At 40.3% G+C, this 19,665-nt stretch overlaps 2 protein-coding genes and 1 long non-coding RNA gene across 3 annotated transcripts; 2 read left to right on the forward strand and 1 right to left on the reverse strand.

The window, feature by feature from the left end:
• Positions 1-1,638: 1,638 nt before the first annotated feature.
• On the reverse strand, positions 1,639-2,546 carry LOC138928638 (uncharacterized). Its single transcript, XR_011445035.1, has 3 exons — positions 1,970-2,546; positions 1,785-1,905; positions 1,639-1,721 (listed from the first exon to the last, which is right to left on the reverse strand). It is a non-coding gene; the product is annotated as an uncharacterized lncRNA (long non-coding RNA).
• A 3,395-nt stretch (positions 2,547-5,941) lies between these two features.
• LOC138928558 (anti-sigma-I factor RsgI-like) lies at positions 5,942-7,064 on the forward strand. The gene is made up of 2 exons (XM_070285776.1): positions 5,942-6,883; positions 6,939-7,064. The coding sequence occupies exon 1, from the start codon at positions 5,976-5,978 to the stop codon at positions 6,591-6,593; it is 618 nt and encodes a 205-aa protein (XP_070141877.1). The 5' UTR covers positions 5,942-5,975; the 3' UTR covers positions 6,594-6,883; positions 6,939-7,064.
• Positions 7,065-9,295: 2,231 nt separating this feature from the next.
• On the forward strand, positions 9,296-10,467 carry LOC121502720 (uncharacterized). The gene is made up of 2 exons (XM_041776422.1): positions 9,296-9,742; positions 9,802-10,467. The coding sequence occupies exons 1-2, from the start codon at positions 9,296-9,298 to the stop codon at positions 10,465-10,467; spliced, it is 1,113 nt and encodes a 370-aa protein (XP_041632356.1).
• Positions 10,468-19,665: the final 9,198 nt, after the last annotated feature.

Consider the following 19,665-nt stretch of genomic DNA (forward strand, 5'->3'; position numbering starts at 1 on the left):
CTTAAGAGTAGGCAGGGTGTCTGCCGCGCCCTCTAAACCAACTTTAATTAGCTCTGAACAAGCTTCGTACTCTGACTCGACCTTGTCCCATAGCGCTCGGACTTGGTCGAGATGGATTTGACAAGAGTACTGGGATGGAGTGGGTGCTGCTGGATTGCAGACTCTGGACTCGAAGTGACTCAGACGGTCACAGATCAAAGTAAATTTGTTTAAAATTGCAGGAGCCATTCTGGATATTTCTTTATAATTTTTACTATAAATAGGTATATGTTACAAAATAATTTATAGGTCGAAGTTGGATTGGGAATTTAGGAACCTATCGGACTCGTAATAATTATTTTTGAAATAATTATTATTTGTGGAAAATTGCATTTTTCTCGTATGGAATTTAAATCGGCAATGTTTGAATTAAATACGGAATTACGAAAATACGGTCACACTAATGCGGATATGGAAGCACACTTGGATTTCTAACTTAATCGGTTAGTTGGAATTTTAATATAAAATAATTTAAAATTATTTTATTTGTCTGGTCTTATTTGATTGACCGGTGCTGTATTTCGGAACCAATACGCGTGTGTGTATATTTGTTCACTTGTCGTATGCAAGTGCAAAATAGCGGAAATAAGGAGAGGCGGAAAAAATTGCCAAATATTGGAGCGTCGACTTGCAGACGATTTATGTATGTATGTACATACATATGTATATTTAATTGCTTAGGTGGAGTTCAGCTCAGGATAGAGCAAGGGAGGAAATAAACAAATATCTGTAAGAATTAAATCAATTTATAATTGTAGTAGCTGCGGACAGTAATTGTAGCATGTAGGTATGCAGTACGTTTAGGAATATTCATATATTGGGTTATATATTTATATATTATATTTCGGAGTGAAGTGGACTGTATTTGTAGTATGTATGTAATGTAAATAAATGCTAGCGGGAACACAGTAAACGAGAAGGAATTAAGAATAATTCGAAATTGGAAAGTTTTACTGTGGCTTAGGCATTTATTTAAACAAACACTTTATGAATTTTGGAACCCGTAGATCTTGTATAGAAATTATTTGGATATAATTTCTCGCATTGGGGAAATGTCAATGTTGACAGCGATTGTAGTGGTGTGGAGTGGACTGTATTGACTATGTATGTAAAAGTAAATAAATGCTACCCAGCAGACAAAAACTCCGTAAAAAATATTAAAAACTGAAGTTTTGCGGACCGCAGGCGGACAAAACGTCCGATTTTAGGCTCAAGATCGGTAGCAAAGTAAATTACATGTCCTGGGGTTTGTGGCACCAAAACCTCTCATTTTCGGAGCACGAACTAATAGCTTTTGCGGACGCTGTGGCGAGACCGGAAACAGTACCGATAGCAACCCCTTTACGATACCCGAAAAAGGATCGTTTGCTGACCTGTGGCAATACCGCAGGAAGTACTGTTTGCGGACCTTTTGACGATGCGTTTCAGATACGTTTTTAATATCTATTTCCAACTAAATTTTTTTAGAATTTCGGGTTTTTTAAATGTAAATAAAACATACATTTATTTATGTTTATCATTATTTATTATTTATCATTATTTAACTTAAAAAATAAACATTTTACTTAAGATTTGTTAATTTCCTTAAAACTAATAATACTTAATACTAATACAAACCGTCCTGTGCATTCTGCTTTTGTGTCTGCTTGCATGCTCCAACGGAAATTTGTTTATAAAAGCGGCTGTAAAAATATAAATTATTATAAGTATATACGTATTAAAAAATATACGAAAAATATACATACCTTTGACGGATGATGTAATAAGCATCTCTCGAATGGACATTTTGGACTCTGTCCCAAACCAGGACCATTGGCGCGCCACTTCGTCGGAAATTAAGTCTCGCCAGCATAAATAAATATAAATCTAGTCAATATTAGTTCATTAGTAAGAGAATATACATATTAATCAATTTAAATTTAACACTTACCGATGAAAACACGTGCGTCTTGTAAAAAACTGTTCACTCACGTCCGCACAACTCGCCGGTCAAAAGGAAAAGAGTCGCAACGGGAAAAATTCCACAAACCAAAAGAGTTAAAAGATGATGCAATAATATTTGCCTCTCGCTCATGTGCAGCGAAATAACAAAAAACAGGCAAGCGACAAAAGAAGTAAGGAGAAGAACCGTTCATCGAGTTCTAGAAATTTCGTTGACGACAAGATTTTTAACGCGTGCAGTGCGTTTTAGTGTCCGTTAGCGGGACATTTGCGGCATTTGCACGGGTCCCAGTGTTAGCCCGTTTCAGTATCTGTTTTCGGACCAGGTTTCGACAATTAGGCAAACCTATTGCGGTAAGTCCGCTTTTTGGCCGCCCACTGTACGTTTCAGTGTCCGTTAGCAATACGTTTTCGGTACATTCACGGGGAACGCCACAGTTTTGCTTTTCGTCCGTTTGCGCGTCCGTTTTTGAGCATTCCCCGAACCTAATGCGGAAACTCCGATTCTTTGTTCGCATTTAATATTTTTAGCGGACATTTCTCGGATCCATCCGCACTGAGACCGCTCTTTGCCTGCTGGGTAGCGGGAACACAGTTAACGAAAAAGAATTGAGAACTATTGGAATTAAATTCTCACTGTGGCTATTGCATTTATTTATTTATTTAAACACACACTTTTGGATTTTGGCACAAATGTAGAAAATGAAATTTGGATTTGGAATTGGAACTTATTATGCTGCCGTAGTGTCGGATCAATCGGACTTAGGATTTAGACAAATCATACAGAGAGATTAAGACGAATTGAGCTTCGCAAAACCTAACTGTATGACCGGCAGCAATAATATATTTGAACTTGTCTTGTGCGGTGTTAAAGCCACCGGAGCTGCTGGTGGATGAAATCCGGCTCTGATGGACCAAATGTTGGAGGGGGGCGGCTTTAAGCTGAAATGCACTCGATAAGAAAAACACGTAGGACTTTCGGGTTGCTTGCGCGACGTGCGTCGGATGTCTTTATTTATGCAGAAGTAAATTGGTACTGACTATACAAAAGAAACTAATGCTAGGGAGAGCGGATTGGAAGCTCTAGGACTGGAAGTCCGGAGGAAGAGGGAGAGAAAAGGAGAGCGTTCGGGATCACACTGCCTCCCGAAATTGAGCGCCTTTCTGGCGTGAACAATATCAAAATGAACATGATCTCGATATATGTGACGAAGGTTCATATCGTCCTGCTTAAACATTATAATAAAATTTGCATTATCTCGTATTAAATGTTTTGGAATATGTGTATACGTTTGACATAAATAGAATGAATCAATATTTCTATGTCGCCCCATACAAAAATAATTGCGAATAGCAGTTTGCTTTTCACACGCTACGTCATCAAACACCATGATGGAATTGTTTTTAGCTTCCTCTGGTGAAAAAACGCTGTCATTCGCTGAAAATGTATAATATCCCATTCCTCGTATTGGTTTTACAAGTTTTTCCAAATACTCATATTTCGGTTGATATAAACTCTTTGAATACACGTATATATTTTCGAATTTCAGGCCGTTTGGGTCCTCGATTAAGGCAATCATCACATTAGTTTTTCCGCTATTGGACGGACCTACCACCAAAGCTCTAATCGTGTTTGGTAGCAGTGAGCTGTGACGCGGATGTTTACTCTCACCATCACCACCACTTTCAATGTTTTATACTATGATTTTTTATTTTGTCTTAATAAACGCATGTTTTAGAGATAAGTACTTCATTCAAAGACAACCAGTCGTTAATTGAGGTTGATATAAAATGGGTAAACATTTTTATAATATTATCAGTCATAAATCAAATGTCAAACAGGGTACAGGTCTCATAAATAATTTAATAAACACTCTTCCCTTTGAGGCTCATATATCTGGGTATAATTACTGTGGACCTGGTACGAAGCTAGAGAAACGATTAGCTCGCGGTGATCGGGGGATCAACGGCTTAGACGAAGCTTGTAGGGAACACGATATAGCATATTCAAATACAAAGGATTTGGGGGAACGTCATAAAGCAGACTCGATTTTAATTAATAGGGCTTGGGATCGAGTAAAAGCAGCGGATAGCAGCATTAGTGAGAGGGCTGCATCATATTTTGTTACAAACATGATGAAGCTAAAAAAGAAATTTGGTATGGGAGCAAAGCAACAGAAAAAGAAAGTGGTGAAAAAATCTCTTGCATCAATTATCAAAAAGGCAACCATCGAATTGCGAAAGAATAAGCCACTCGACATATTGAATGCTGTTAAAGTGGCACGCAGTGCAGTATCGAAATCAATGGGATGTAAGAAAAATGTTGTAATTCCACGGGTAATAGCAGTTCCCAAAGTTGTTGGTTTTTTACCATTGGTACCTAATTTAACAGCCCTTAGCGCTGTGGTAGTTTAGCGTCAGGTAGCGCTGCAATTGTAAAATCAATTAACAATGCAAAGATGGCAAAGGCACAACTTGAGGAAAACCAGAGACATAACAGAAAAATGGAATCTGTATCGTTGGGTAAAGGCTTGTACCTACAACCATACAAGAAAGGCTATGGTATATCATTTTCAAAAAATAATAAATAATGCAATCAAAAAAAACTATTAAATGAACTACCCAAGAGAGCACTTTCCAATTTTGATATATTGAAGTTTGCCTTTAAAAATATTCCACATTTTCGGGGGGTTTATATGAGATGAGATACCCAAAGTACCACATTATTCCGAGTGTGGAATAATAAATTTAGCAGACTCATCAGAAGGAACGCATTGGGTGGCGTATTATAAGAAAGGATCAGACTCGTACTACTTTGACAGTTTTGGTAACTTGCAGCCGCCTTTAGAAATAATTAGATATTTAGGGGAAAAAATAAGATATAATTATCAGCGATTCCAAAAATTTGATACTTTTAACTGTGGGCATTTATGCCTTAAATTTTTGCTAGACTGTAATTCTTCCCATACCCTTCGTAACCACTTCACATGAAGTGGACACTTTGACCTTTTACAAAGCTAGACGTTCTATCCCTTGAGACCGAATACCATAGTACAAGCGACCAGCAAGCGTGACGAGCAGCCACCAGCATCAGCAGAAACTCCAGCATCAGCAGAAATACTCTAGCATCATGAACCACTTCACCACCACCTCCAGCTCTACCAGCTCCACCAGCTCCACCAGCTCCACCGACTCCAACACCGCATCCAGCTCCAACTCATCCGCCTCATCCAGCTCCAACTTAACCGCCTCCAACCTTCCCCCTGGGGTCACGCAGGAGGACATCGATGCCCTTTTGAGGGATATGAGGAAGACCCTCTGATGCAGGCCTTCAACGCCTGCAGGGTAAAAAGGAAACCTGATAAACAAATCAGGTCTGATTATCAGGTCCGTTTATCAGATTAGGAATATATGATCATGATTAATTAATTATTTCTCAGTGCATACCGAACTCCGAGACAGAAATAACCAGTATTGTTCTTTCGATTGAAACATTCTAAAATTTCATCACAATGAACCAAAATATTTTATCACAATTGAATAAAACTCGAAATGCTTTAAAAAAAATTTTTAGAGCTAAAACAATTTAAAAGTCAGAATACTATGGGTTTGGAGGAAACATTAGTAGCAGGCCAATTATGATATTTAAGGTTTGGTCACACTATTTGATGAGCTACGCTCTCTGAGAGAGCAGGTTACTCTCTCTCTCAGAGAGCGCCGCTACTGGTTTTCGGGGTTGAAGAGAGCTGCCTACGTGCAGCATGATCACTGTCATTCGAGCGAACAAAAAGTAAATACGTGTATAAAGACGTGTGTGTAAAAGAAAAGAATAAAGAAATAATTAATAAAACATCCTGTCACAAACTTCAGAAGTGGGATTTGGGAAAAAATTTTCCCAGCAAACCAAAAACGTCAGTGCGATAAGAATAAATCGACAAATTTTGCGGCCAGAAGTGGAAGAGTTGCGTGGTTCGGACGTGAAAAGCGGCAAGGAGATGCAGAGCGAAGTTCAAACTCTGGAAAATTTGCGTGTCGAAATTGCAAAGGCACAGGAGAAGCGTGAAAATTTGAATCGCCAGATCGGCAACGAAGACACGGAGAATGAAGGAGGCGAAAATGCGCAACTGAGGAACAGAGACGGCAACAGCAGCTCCGAGAATTTGGAGCAGAGCGTTAGAAGCTTGGAGAACACACAGCGTGGCGATGACAGGGACGGCGAGATAGGCGGCGGTAGAAGCAGCGGCAGAAGCAGCGGCAGTGGCGATGACAGAGACGGCGAGATAGGCGGAGGTAGAAGAGGCGGCAGCGGCGAAGACAGAGATGGCGATATAGGCGGCGGCAGCGGCGAAGGCAGAGATGGAGATAGAAACGGCGACGGCATGCTGTTGCAGGGCGGTTTGCGAAGCCTGTTAATGAGTTGCTGGAACAACTCAAGTTGGCGTTTGGAGGCATCGAGTCCAAGTCTGCACTACGGCGCAAGTTCAAAGCACGTAGTTGGTCTCCAAATGAGCAGTTTGCCACATACTTTGGCGAGAAATGCAGATTGGCTCGAGATGTCGAAATGGACGAGGAGGAACTACTGGATGGGCTCGTGGAGGGCATTCCAGTACTAAGCTTGCGTACACAGGCCAAGCTCCAATGTTTTGATGGCCCGGAGAGGATGCTGAGGGCGTTTGCAGACACTAGGCTCCGAGCAAGGGGGCCAACCATGGCGAAATTGGCGGCAGCGAAGGCGGTTCCAACGAGCAGCGAGACTCGTTGCTTCAATTGCAACGCGAAGGGGCACTGGAAGAGGGAGTGTACTAAGCCAAAAAGGTCGCCAGGCTCGTGCTACGGATGCGGCGCAGAGGATCACCTGATTGCGGAATGTCCCGGATATAAGAAGAAGGCAGAAAATAATTATGTAAGATTGTTGAAAATTTTTTGCGTTGAAAATCCTAGCCAGCCGATTATTACAGAGTGCCAAACAGATTCGGGAAGCCCAGTTTCATTTGTTAAGCTTTCATATGTACCAGCAAGAATTAAATTAGAACCTCAAAAAGAGAGTTTTTTTGGAATTAACAGAAGCTTATTGAAAAGTTACGGAAAAATATTATGCTTTATATTAAAGAAAGAGATAAAGATTTGCTTTAAATTAATTGTAGTGTCTGATTTATCTATGGTGTGTAATGTTGTGCTGGGTAGAGATTTCATGGATGCTTGCGGTTTAAAGATTGATTTAGAAACATTAAAAATTGTTACTGTAGAGTGTGTTGAAACCGATGTCGAGAAAAAAGCGGAAAAGTTTTCCAATAATTGTATGGAAATTAGTAAAACTGAAAATATTTCGGAGAGGAAATTCGGAAATGGAAAAAGAAAATTAGGCGACATAAATTTAGGTATAAGATTAAGAGATAGTTATTTGGATGAAAAGAGTTTAGGTACAACTTTAGGTGAAAAGAGTTTAGGTACAACTTTAGGTGAAAAGAGTTTAGGTACAACTTTGCATGGAAAGAATTTAGGTACATCATTAGGGGGAAAGAGTTTAGGTACAACATTAATTGGAAACAGTTTAGGTACAAGCTTAGGTAAACAAAGTTTAGGTACAATTTGGAATGAGAATTTTGAAGGTACAGTTTTGAATAAAGATTCATTGTGGAATGAAAATGAGGAAGATGTTAGGATAGGTGTAACAAAAAATTTAGATGAGCAACTTTTAGGTACAAAAAAGTTAGATGAACCAATGGGAGTGTTGGAGGAAAATTTTGAAAAGGAAATGATGCAAATAAATATGTTAGAGCATGAGAATGAAGAAAGGGTTTATGATATTGGATAACAGGTTAGTTATACAGACAAAATGAAATTAATTAAAGTATTAGAGTCGAATTATATACATGTTCCGAGACCTGAATTGCCGAAAAGTAGATGTGAAATTAATATAATTCTGGAGAACTCAAAACCATTTAGTTGTGTACCTAGGAGGCTGTCGTATAGTGAAAAGGAAGCGTTACAGAAACTGTTGGATGAATACTTAGAAAATGGAATTATTCAGAGTAGTAGGTCTGAATATGCTTCTCCAATAGTATTAATGAAGAAAACGAGTGGCGAGCTTAGACTATGCATCGATTTCAGAAGGCTAAATAAAATTATGGTCAAAGATAATTATCCAATTCCTTCAATTGATTACTTTTTGGATAAATTGGGTGCAAAATCGGTATTTACAAAATTGGATTTAAAGAATGGGTACTTTCATGTGTTCGTGAACAAAGATTCGGTGACGTATACATCTTTTACAACGCCATTAGGACAGTTTGAGTTTTTACGTATGCCAATGGGTTTGAAAACAGCGCCTCAGGTATTTCAAAGATTTGTGAATGATATTTTTTCTGATATGATTCTAGAAAATAAGGTTATAATATACATGGATGATATTTTAATTGCAAGTTACGATATCAAAGAACATTTAGAAATATTAGTAGAAGTATACTTCTAAATATATATTTAGGAGATTAGTGGAGAATAAATTAGAACTGAGAATGGATAAATGCAAGTTTTTACAAGATAAGGTAAAATATATAGGTTTCTCAATTTCAAAGGAAGGAATATAAGCTGATGAGAAGGTATTGGAGATTAGTGGAGAATAAATTAGAGCTAAGAATGGATAAATGCAAGTTTCTACAAGATAAGGTAAAATATTTAGGTTTCTTAATTTCAAAGGAAGGAATAAAAGCTGATGAGAAGGGATTGGAAGCAATAAATAATTTTCCAATTCTGAGTAAAGTGCAAGCTGTTTAAAGTTTTTTAGGTTTGTGTTCTTATTTTCGACGATTTATAAAGGAATTTTCGATATTGGCAAAACCTCTATATGTTGGGGTGGTATGGGTGTACCAATCCAAGGCAAAGTCAACAGGGCAACTGTTGATGAATATTCCTTGGCTCTAATGGTACACCATGTCGACTCGTAGGTGAATATCGGTTTGATAGACACCACCTTCTCCTGGGAGAAGGTCCTCCGCGTGGTACCTCCTGGAAACGTACTGCAGTACGGCCAATGCGAGCGGCACCTCCAGTGAATCGCTCACCTAATAATCCTCTGCCTCCCAATCCCTACCGAGACATGGGCAAGTCTTAAAACTACCTCCCCTCAAGTCAGGCGTGTAAAGCGACCCGTGCCCACTGACTATAAGGTTCGCAGCTGAGGGGTTAAACCAGCTGTGTTCGAACGGATCCTTCCCAGGGCCGGGCAACCCTGGGTCGGAACGAGCCTTGCCGTGGCTTAGGGGCGAAGCCACGGTCGACCTTCCTTCAATGCCGAGCAACGCGGGCGTTTATGAAAATGAGCACAACAAAAAAATCCGCTTTGGACCTCGTGGGGGAGGTAAAACCCCATCACAAATCGACGGAAAGCGAATTGGACGAGGAGGAGCTACTGCGCTCAGACGACGGGACGCTAGCTCCGTCCAATACAGAGGGAGGTGTAAAGACAAGCACACCTCAAACGACACAACCAAAGCACAGTAAAGCGGCGGCAAGCCAAGCCAAAGCGACCGGCGAACACGGGAAGACAAAACCGTGGACCCACCAACAACGAAAGGCGCAGGCAAGCAAGGCCCATTTCATCCTCGCCAAAATAGTGAGGAATGAAAAGGAGGGCAAAGCCGACCCGCGCGACGCTGCAGACAAAGCCAGATTTCTAGCAGTGATCGAGGAATACGAGCGCTACGAGAAGGAGCACCCAGACACGTCTTTGCCTCCTCAAGCAAAGCGCAACCGCTCACAAGAGGTGAGCGAGAGAGAGCCAAAGACGCGAAGGGCGCCCCGAGACCGACCACCTTTGTCAAGACGGCGAAAAAATTCAGCGAGGTGGCCCGAGATAGCCTCGCAATGGCACTTGTTGATGAGCTCAACGACGATGGGCGCCTTCTGATGGAGAAATGGGAGGAGGTCGAGACCCAGTTGGCAGAGATGGTGACCGACAAACTACTGTCCGAGCCAACGGGCCAGTCACCCTCCTTTGACGCCTCGGACATGGTTAGGGGGCACCGGGTGATCAGGTGCGACGATGAGTTCTCGCGGGACTTCCTGGCGGATTGCGTTGCCAGACTAGGCAAGGCATGGAAGGGGATTAGCATTAAGCTGGTCCCCGCCAGGGACATCCCAAGGAGACCCAGAGCTCGCATCTGGTTACCCAAGGGGCTGTCTAGCCATGAAAGGGTGCTCAAGACTCTGCGAGCGAAGAACAAGGGAGTCGATATGGAGGACTTGGCCATTCTCAAAGCTGAAAAGGAAATGAAGTCCAGCCAGCCATACCTGTTCTTGATCAACCAGCGCTGCCTAGAACAGCTGAAGGCAGCAGAGAACAAAGTCCGGTACGGCATCAGGAAAGCCAAGGTGAAGGTCTTCCTAGACGAACCGGACGATATTCGGGAAGACGAAGTCGAAGACGCCAATAAGCTGCTGGACGATTTGGCGATCGACGACAGCACCGCCAAAACCACCCCGATCTAATGCCGACGGTCGTTCAGATAAACCTGAAGCGCAGCTCCCACGCTTCAGCTAATCTGGGGGTCCTTCTCCGGGAGAGGGACATCGAGATCGGCCTTATACAAGAGCCATGGACGAGGGACGGACAAATCTCTGGCATGGCCATAAAGGGATACACAACATTGTACACAAACTCGACAGGTAGGCCGAGGGCGGGTATAATCATTAAAAACAACCTTAATGCTCTTCTCTACTTCAATCTCAGCAACTTAGATCTAGCAGTGGCAAGATTCAAGGCGGCGGATGGGACAGCCATACTAATAGCCTCCGGTTACATGGCCCACGACGAACCTGCACCACCTGAAGCGGTTAATAGGGTGATGCAGTGGGCCGAGGAGACTAAGACGACGCTCATCCTCGGGTGCGATGCCAACGCAAGGCACACACTGTGTGGAAGTAAGGAGACAAACGAAAGGGGTGAGTCTCTCTTCGATAGTATTATATGTCGTGACGTCAATATTTGTAACAAGGGAAACACGCCCACCTTCATCTTACCAAGTACGGAAGGATTTCAGAGCTGGGAAGAAGTCCTAGATATAACCCTAAAAACTTTAATACTTGTAGAGTTAGCTCGTAGAGTAACACCGTAGTCTAATGTTGCATGCGTTCTTATTTATTTATCGTAGTTATTATTTAGTTACATTATATTATTTTTTTTATATTTACTTTGCATGTGTTTTTATTTATTTATCGTAGTTATTATTTAGTTACATTATTTTATATTTTTTATATTTATTTTGCATGCGTTTTTACTTAATTAGTACTATTTTTATTATATTATATTTTTATTATATTACATTTTTATTATATTATATATTTTTGTTCCCCTTATTAATTTTTGTTCTCTTGTAACGTTTCCTCGTTCTTATCTTCCTTAATTCACCGCGTCTATCTAGTTCGCGATTCGTGCCGTACGTCACTGGAGAGTCTCTACACAAGACTCGTTTTCAGACCATAGGTAGATATTCTTCGAAATCGTGATGCCGATATGTGAAACGGCGCCGAAGCGAAACCCTCGCAACACTGACTGGGAAAAATACGGAAAGATTGTACAGTCATAGGTCAAGGACAGAAGGATCAAGACTCGATCCACCCCGGAGAGAATAGATAAAGAAGTAGAGGACTTCACAAATATTCTGAACAACGCCTACAAAGAGTCATGCAGACTAACATACTCCAAGAAGACATACCCACCATGGTGGAACAAAGAGCTATGCGAGCTCAGAAAGGAAGTTCGAAAAGCCTTCAACACTAGTTACGGAACCAAAGACTGGCAGCCGTACAAAGCAATACACAAAGAATACAAAAAGGCAATCTACGTAGCCAAGAAGGAATCTTGGAGCAGCTACTGTGAATCGCTTGAAGGAGTCAAAGACACGGCGAGGCTAAGTAAAATCCTATCGAGAGGACACACAAGCCCCACGCTCATAAATAAACCCGATGGGACAGGAAGTACGTCGGCTGAAGAGTCACTGGAAATCCTGCTGAATACGCACTTCCCAGGAAACCAAATAGAAGAACCTAGAACAATGGAAAGCCAGGGGGCAGACCAGCAGTTACAAATAGAAGAGATCACCACCATGGAAAGAATCCATTGGGCGATAGATTCCTTCGACAAATACAAAAGCCCGGGTCCGGACGGAATCATACCAGCAATGCTACAAACAACAAAAGCAAGCACGGGAAAATGGCTGCAAGCAATCTTCCAGGCATGCATTAAAACAGCACACATACCAATTCCATGGAAGGAAGCGAGGGTAGTCTTCATACCAAAACCAGGAAGAAGGGGACACATCCAAGCCAAGGATTATAGGCCGATAAGCCTTACCTCTTTTCTAATGAAAACACTGGAACGGATCATCGATATCCACATCAGAGAAAGAACGGAGAAAAACCTTTCCACTGCGCAACATGCGTACAGGAAAGGCCGATCCACGGAAACAGCATTACACGAGGTAGTGCGATACATAGAAAAGGCTCTACTTTTCAAAAACTACGCCATGGCCACACATACCAATTCCATGGAAGGAAGCGAGGGTAGTCTTCATACCAAAACCAGGAAGAAGGGGACACATCCAAGCCAAGGATTATAGGCCGATAAGCCTTACCTCTTTTCTAATGAAAACACTGGAACGGATCATCGATATCCACATCAGAGAAAGAACGGAGAAAAACCTTTCCACTGCGCAACATGCGTACAGGAAAGGCCGATCCACGGAAACAGCATTACACGAGGTAGTGCGATACATAGAAAAGGCTCTACTTTTCAAAAACTACGCCATGGCCACCTTTCTGGACATAGAAGGAGCCTTTAATAACGTCAATGCGGATTCCATCCTGAGTTCCCTCAACGGTATAGGAGTCTCTACTCCTAAGTAGTACTACTAGTACTAAGAACACTAAATAGCGAAGGAGTAAAAGTGGTAGCATACGCAGACGACGTAGTCCTACTCACTTCAGGACCATTCCCCGACGTCATCAGCGAACTAATGACAAGGGCACTTACTAAACTCAATGCATGGGCAAAAGCCTGCGGATTGGGCATAAATCCAAGTAAAACGGAACTAATGCTCTTCACTAGAAGAACTAAGGTCCCTAGCTTCACAAAGCCAAAGATAGATGGCATAGAACTGGAGATATCACAGCAGGCAAAGTATCTGGGAGTGATACTGGATGCGAAACTGTCATGGAAACAAAACATCAACGAGAGAGTCAAGAAAGCAAGCATAGCATTCTATTTCTGCAGGAAGATGTTCGGAAAGAACTGGGGCATCCACCCCAGGATAATAATATGGCTTTACACAGCGGTGGTAAGACCCATACTCACATACGGAGCACTAGTATGGTGGCCAGCATTAACTAGGGCTTACAACGTACAGAAACTAACAAGGATACAGAGATCGGCATGCGCAGGAGCCAGAGGAGCACTGAGATCATGCCCCGCGGCGGCGCTGAACGCCATCCTAAACATAATAACGATAGAGCATTTCATCAGGAACAATGCAGCACAAGGTGCGGTACGACTTAAGGCTAGCCAAAGCTGGAAAGACTACCACACTGGGCACTGCAGGATTCTGAACGAGATAAACTATCGGACGACAGTAGACACAGACTACATGACAACCGAACTGCGATTCGGTAACACATACACCACTATATACCCTACAAGGGAAGACTGGAAGAGAGGGAGAGTAACCGAAGCGGACGAAGTATCACTCTACACCGACGGCTCAAAGATGAGCGGCGGAGTAGGCGCCGGAATCTACGCCGAGAGCTGGAAGGTGGAGGAATACTTCCACCTCCCAGAGTCAGCGACGGTTTTCCAGGCGGAGGTTCTCGCGATACTGAAAGCTGCCGAACTTTCGCTAGACCGAGGCCTCCGGAATACCAAGGTGAGGATATACTCAGACAGCCAGGCGGCGATCAAATCCCTCGCACAAGCACGGACGAATTCAAAACTAGTGGCCAAATGTAAAAGGGCACTAAACAGACTAGCAGAAGACAACAGGGTACAACTAGCCTGGGTACCCGGACACAATGACATAGACGGAAACGAGAAAGCAGACGAGCTGGCCAGAAAAGGGTCAGAAGAACACTCAGCAACAACAGACATACAGATCTCCCTGAACTCAGTCCAGACGGAAATTCATGACCATTTCAAACAACTAGCCAGCAAGGAATGGTCGACGAAGGCAGAGCACAGAAGATCGAAATTATGCTGGCCAGAATTTAATAGGAAGAGAACCGCAGAACTGATCTCCAAGAGCAAAAAGGACATCAGGAGGATAGCGGCAACCATCACCGGCCACTGGCCAATAGGCACGCAAGCCTGCAAGATGGGTCTACCCTACAACCCACAATGCAGAACCTGCAAGGAACCAAGCGAGCAGGAGACACCAGAGCATCTGCTGTGCCACTGCCCGGCACTCAACAAACAAAGAGCCCGACACTTCGGAGCACACCAACTCGAGTCAGTAGGGGAAATTGGAAGGCAGCCAGTAGCGGCCATCCTAGCTTACCTGAATGACACGGGCTGGTACTGAGTAGGGCGCAGACAACAACAAATCGAGGGTGTGGATCAAAACGGAGCTCAGCTCTAATTGGAGGCGGCCAGGGCTGCCTCACCACTTTTACCTACCTACCATATGTCTTGTTAAGAAAAGATAAGACGTTTGAGTTTGGGAAAGAAGAGTTGGATTGTTTTACACTTTTGAAGGATAAATTAGTAGCAGCTCCAATGCTGGCTTTATATGATCATAGGGATGATGTTGAGCTTCATTGCGATGCGAGTGCGTTAGGTTTTGGAGCTGTACTGCTTCAGAGGAAGGAAGATAAGAAACTGCATCCAATATTTTATTTTTCGAAAAGATCCACACCAACTGAGGCGAAATATCATAGCTTTGAGTTAGAGACGTTAGCTATTATTTATGCACTTAGAAGGTTCAGGATATATTTACAGGGTAAACCTTTCAAAATCGTTACAGACTGTAACTCGTTAACATTAACTCTGAATAAGATAGACCTAAACCCAAGAATTGCGAGGTGGGCTTTAGAGCTACAGGAATTTGATTATGAATTGAAGCACAGAGCAGGTAGGCAAATACAGCATGTTGATGCACTTAGCAGATGTAATAATGTTATGATAATAGACGCAAATACTTTTGAGGATAACTTAATAATTTGTCAGGCAATAGATACGAAGCTAAAAGAAATTAGGGAAATTTTAGAGAACAGATAACATAAATGGTTTGAGATGAGGAATGGGGTTATATATAAAAAGAATAATAACAATAGATTACTGTTTTATGTACCAAGTATAATGGAGCAACATGTTTTGTACAAGTATCATGACGAATTAGGGCATATTGGACGGGATAAGATGTTAGACGCTATTAGTAAAAGTTATTGGTTCCCGAGCATGAAAGACAAGGTTTGTGAACACATTCAAAACTGTTTGAAGTGTATAGCGTTCTCTCCTAAAGTAGGTAAAGGAGATGGATTGCTACACAGTATACCGAAAGGCAATAAGCCATTTGAGGTGATACATATTGATCATTATGGCCCAGTAGACAATAGCAGATCAAAGAAGCATATATTAGTGGAGATAGATAGATTCACGAAATTTGTTAGGCTTTATACGACGAAAACAACAAACACCAAAGAAGTTTTGAGTGCATTAGCAGACTATTTTCGGGCATATAGCAGACCAAGGTGTATTATATCAGATCGAGGAAGTTGCTTCACATTAGACTTCTGCATGAGTGTACTCATTTGTAGCATAACAGATCTGTACAGTAGTGTAGAGTTCTTAAAAATACTGCACCCAATCCTTTCTGTACAGTATACTCTATAGGCCAGAAGTAGATAGCACAACATTTTTAGTGTGCCCACTTTGCGTGAGTGCAGTATATGGTTGTACCCTTCGGTAGTGAGTACTATATTTGCTGTACAGCTTGTTAGTTGTACAGCTTGTTAGTTGCTTGTGTACAACTGTGTAGATGAGTTCAGTATTCTTTAATAAGTGCATAAAAATGGTACATAAAATAATGTTTCTCCATTCTAATATTAATAATTTAAATGTAAATACTTTAATAAAATAAAATTCTTTATATGAAATACATAGTACACACGAGAACTCTATATGTGTGCATGTACCAGTCATGAAGTTTACTCACTGTACAATAAGTCAACTGCACACCAAAACACTGTACAGTGCCTTGACTACTGCACACCATTTTTGCTGTACTCATAAATAGCTGTACAACTATGGAATGAGTGAGAACACTGTCTGTCAAAACAGACAATACTACCCTACTCACTCACACCCAAGTATACTGTGCAGTAAAAAGTGTGTTCCCGTTTTTAGAATAAATGATTCATTTGTCGTTTTGGATGCATTCATGCAGAAGTCTACTTCACATCAACGGATTCCGCAAATTTTGTTGAGGAAAGGAATATAAAACACATAAAAATTGCTACGGGGTCATCACAAGCAAATGGTCAAGTGGAGCGAGTAAATAGAAGTTTAGGACAGATGATTGCGAAACTTTCAGAACCAGAAAGAGGACTACACTGGGATGTAGTAGTAGAGAAGGTAGAGTATTCGTTAAATAATACACTGTGTTCAAACTAGGGATGTCGAAAATATATCAAAATATCAATATATCGATATTTTTTTGCGAAAAAATAAATATTTTTATCGTGATATTTTTTTTGAAAAATTATCATATTTTATCGATATTTTTTTGAGATATTTTTTGATGTTTAAGGCGGTTACACTTTTTATCGGGACAAGGAAAGAAAACATGTTTTTGTTATCTTTCATATAAGATACTGTTAAAGCCTTAGTTCGGCGGAAAAAATGAAACTGAACCTAAAACAAGAAAGGAAGCTAACTTCGGCACGCCGAAGTTTGTATAGTTCATTACATTTTACCTACACTTATTATGTTTACTGTTTGACAGTTACAGTTTTGCATTCCCAGCTTTACATTTTCTCTACGTCTACTGATCGTTTCTATGGCAGATATATGGCAGTTGTCCGATTTTCATAAAATGTATACCAAAATTCTGAAATAATAAAATAAGCCTATATCTCAGAGTAGATGAAAAAACGTTGAAAAACAACGAAGGTGTTTTCATAAAACATACCAAAATTCTGAAATATTATAAAATGGACATATTTAAAAAATGATGCAAAAATGTTGAAAAACAGTCAGGTTAGAATTTTTTTTCTAAAAATTTATCGAACATTTGTATGGCAGCTATATGATATAGTCGTCCGATCCGGCCCGTTTCGAGTATATAGAAGACTTTATGCGGAGTTTCATTCAGATAGCTTTTAAACTGAGGGACTAGTTTGCGTAGAAACGGACGGACAGACGGACATTGCTCGATCGACTCGGCTGTTGATGCTGATCAAGAATATATATACTTTATAGGGTCGGAAAGGTCTCCTTTCTTGCGTTGGAAAACTTCTGACTGAAATTATAATACCCTGCAAGGGTATAATGAAAACGTTTGCTTTATTATTATTTAAGCATGTTTTTATTATCTTTCATATAAGATAAATTTTTGTTCTGATTTGATTTTAATATAAATAAAAGCAAAAGAAAGTAAAAATAAATATAGTTTTCTTTCATTTAGTTATAAATATAAAATAAAAATCTAAAAATATAATTTAAGATCGTATGTGAGTTAATGTTTAGTGGTTATTGAAATTAAAAAAAAATAATAATAAAACAAAAATATCAAAAATATTTGATAAATCGATATTTTTTTTTTGATATATCAAATATCATTTTGATATAAAAAAAAAAAAAAAAATCATCGATACGATATTTTTAAATATTTCGACAACCCTAGTTCAAACATGAACACGGTTTTAGATAAGAAGCATCTGTTAGCGATAAAGTCCCAACAGCAGAGCACGGCCTAGCACTTGTATGGGCATATCGATCTATTAATACAACCGCCACTTGAGCCTATGTAACAAGTAACCCGAAATATGACCTCCTGCGAGCGGTCTGGGTTTGTTTAAGATATGTTCTTTCGGGGTGACTGTTTGCACCCTTATCGTATATTTCTCACGATCGGGAACTGTCCGATGCGTGGGTCTAGAACTAAGATCTACAATGTACATTCTCATGTTAGCTATATAAGCTAGGGTTTGAATGGAATAAAATCAGTTTCTTACAAAAACTCAGCAGATGAAGACTTCTAATTTATTTGGGGTTTTCATTTTGGTCAATCGAGCCTTCGAAGAAATTTACTTCGACAACTCTGCAGTTTCCCCCTCTATGGTAAGGGACTCAGAGTGAGGCCAGCTCCTTCAAGCGAAGCAAGTAACACTTGTAGCTAAAAGGTAGCAAAATAATTAACTCTTGTTTCCCCCCACCCGTGGTAAGGAACAGAGTATAAAATAAAAACAAAAAGACACAAAAGAGTCTTTTATGTTTTAAATTGAAGCACCATTTAGGTTGCTGTAATACCATGGAAGAAATGGTAAGGCGTGCTGGAGCCAATAATATCAGTAGAAAATGTGCTTAAAGAAAAAGTAAAAAGTGCATAAAATTATGTTATGGTATGTGAAATGGCCAACATATACCATATATATGCAAAAGGATAAAAAAAAGAGTCCTTCTTGTTAAAAAAAAAAAAAAAAAGTGGTCGAGGAATCGACAAAATTAAAAAATAAATATAACAAATATTTATTGTGGGCGTTTTTTCGAGGCCTAAAACATCGAAAAGTCGCGGTAGTGAAAAAAAAAGGACCTATCGTGACAAAATTAAAAAAAAAAAAAACACAATAATAAAAAAGTTTTTGGTGGTCGTGAAAACGATAATTCAAAAGGTCAAAAAAGAGTCCCTTTTGTTTTTAAACAAAAAAAATTTTTTCCAACTCATTGGTTGGTTTTTTTAAAATTAAAGGACAATAAGAGTCCTTATTAATATTTTTTTTCCAACTCCATTGGTTGGTTTTTTTGTAAATGCCAGATATGGCAACCAGAAAATAAGAATAAAATAATTTTCTGGGGTCGAGAAATCGGCTAAGATATTGTGTGGAAGTTACCCAGCCCTTGACGGAGAAAAGTAGAAGGAGGGACGACCTCACGGCAGCAACTACAAATAAGTCTGCAACAACAACGACGGCCGCAGCGACGATACAGAAACAGGCGGCATCAGGAAATCATCCTACAACCAACAACGGCGGCAGCGACGACAGCAGCAGCAAAAACAACAACATCAACACTAAAGACGACGGCGGCGCGGCAGAAGCAGCAGCTAAGTCAACTTAATTAAAATTCGTTTTTATAATAATTTTTTGATTTTGTAATAAAAAAAAAAAAGAATTTATAAATATTGCACTAAAAAGAAGAAAGAAGAAGAAAGAAAGTTCAATCAGCAGTTACTTAACGCAATATTCCCCCGGCAGGACCTCACTTCGGAGGTATTTATAAAGCTGGAGTTAAAGTCATAAAGTCAGTTTCAATACCAATTGTTTAATATAAAGGAAATTGTTCAAAAATAATAGAAAAAAGAAATACAAGCGGATAAACTAATTTTGATGAATTAAAAATTAAAAGTTAAAAAGACTTCTAATTTATTTGGGGTTTTCATTTTGGTCAATCGAGCCTTCGAAGAAATTTACTTCGACAACTCT

This window comes from Drosophila kikkawai, chromosome 3L (genome assembly GCF_030179895.1).
Source record: "Drosophila kikkawai strain 14028-0561.14 chromosome 3L, DkikHiC1v2, whole genome shotgun sequence".
Lineage (NCBI taxonomy): Eukaryota > Metazoa > Arthropoda > Insecta > Diptera > Drosophilidae > Drosophila > Drosophila kikkawai.

Coding starts and splice junctions, on each gene's coding strand:
- LOC121502720 (XM_041776422.1), top strand. CDS start 9,296: ATGAGCACAACAAAAAAATCCGCTTTGGACCTCGTGGGGGAGGTAAAA. Junction 9,743..9,801: donor AGCGCAACCGCTCACAAGAG/GTGAGCGAGAGA, acceptor ACCTTTGTCAAG/ACGGCGAAAAAATTCAGCGA.
- LOC138928558 (XM_070285776.1), top strand. CDS start 5,976: ATGCAGAGCGAAGTTCAAACTCTGGAAAATTTGCGTGTCGAAATTGCA.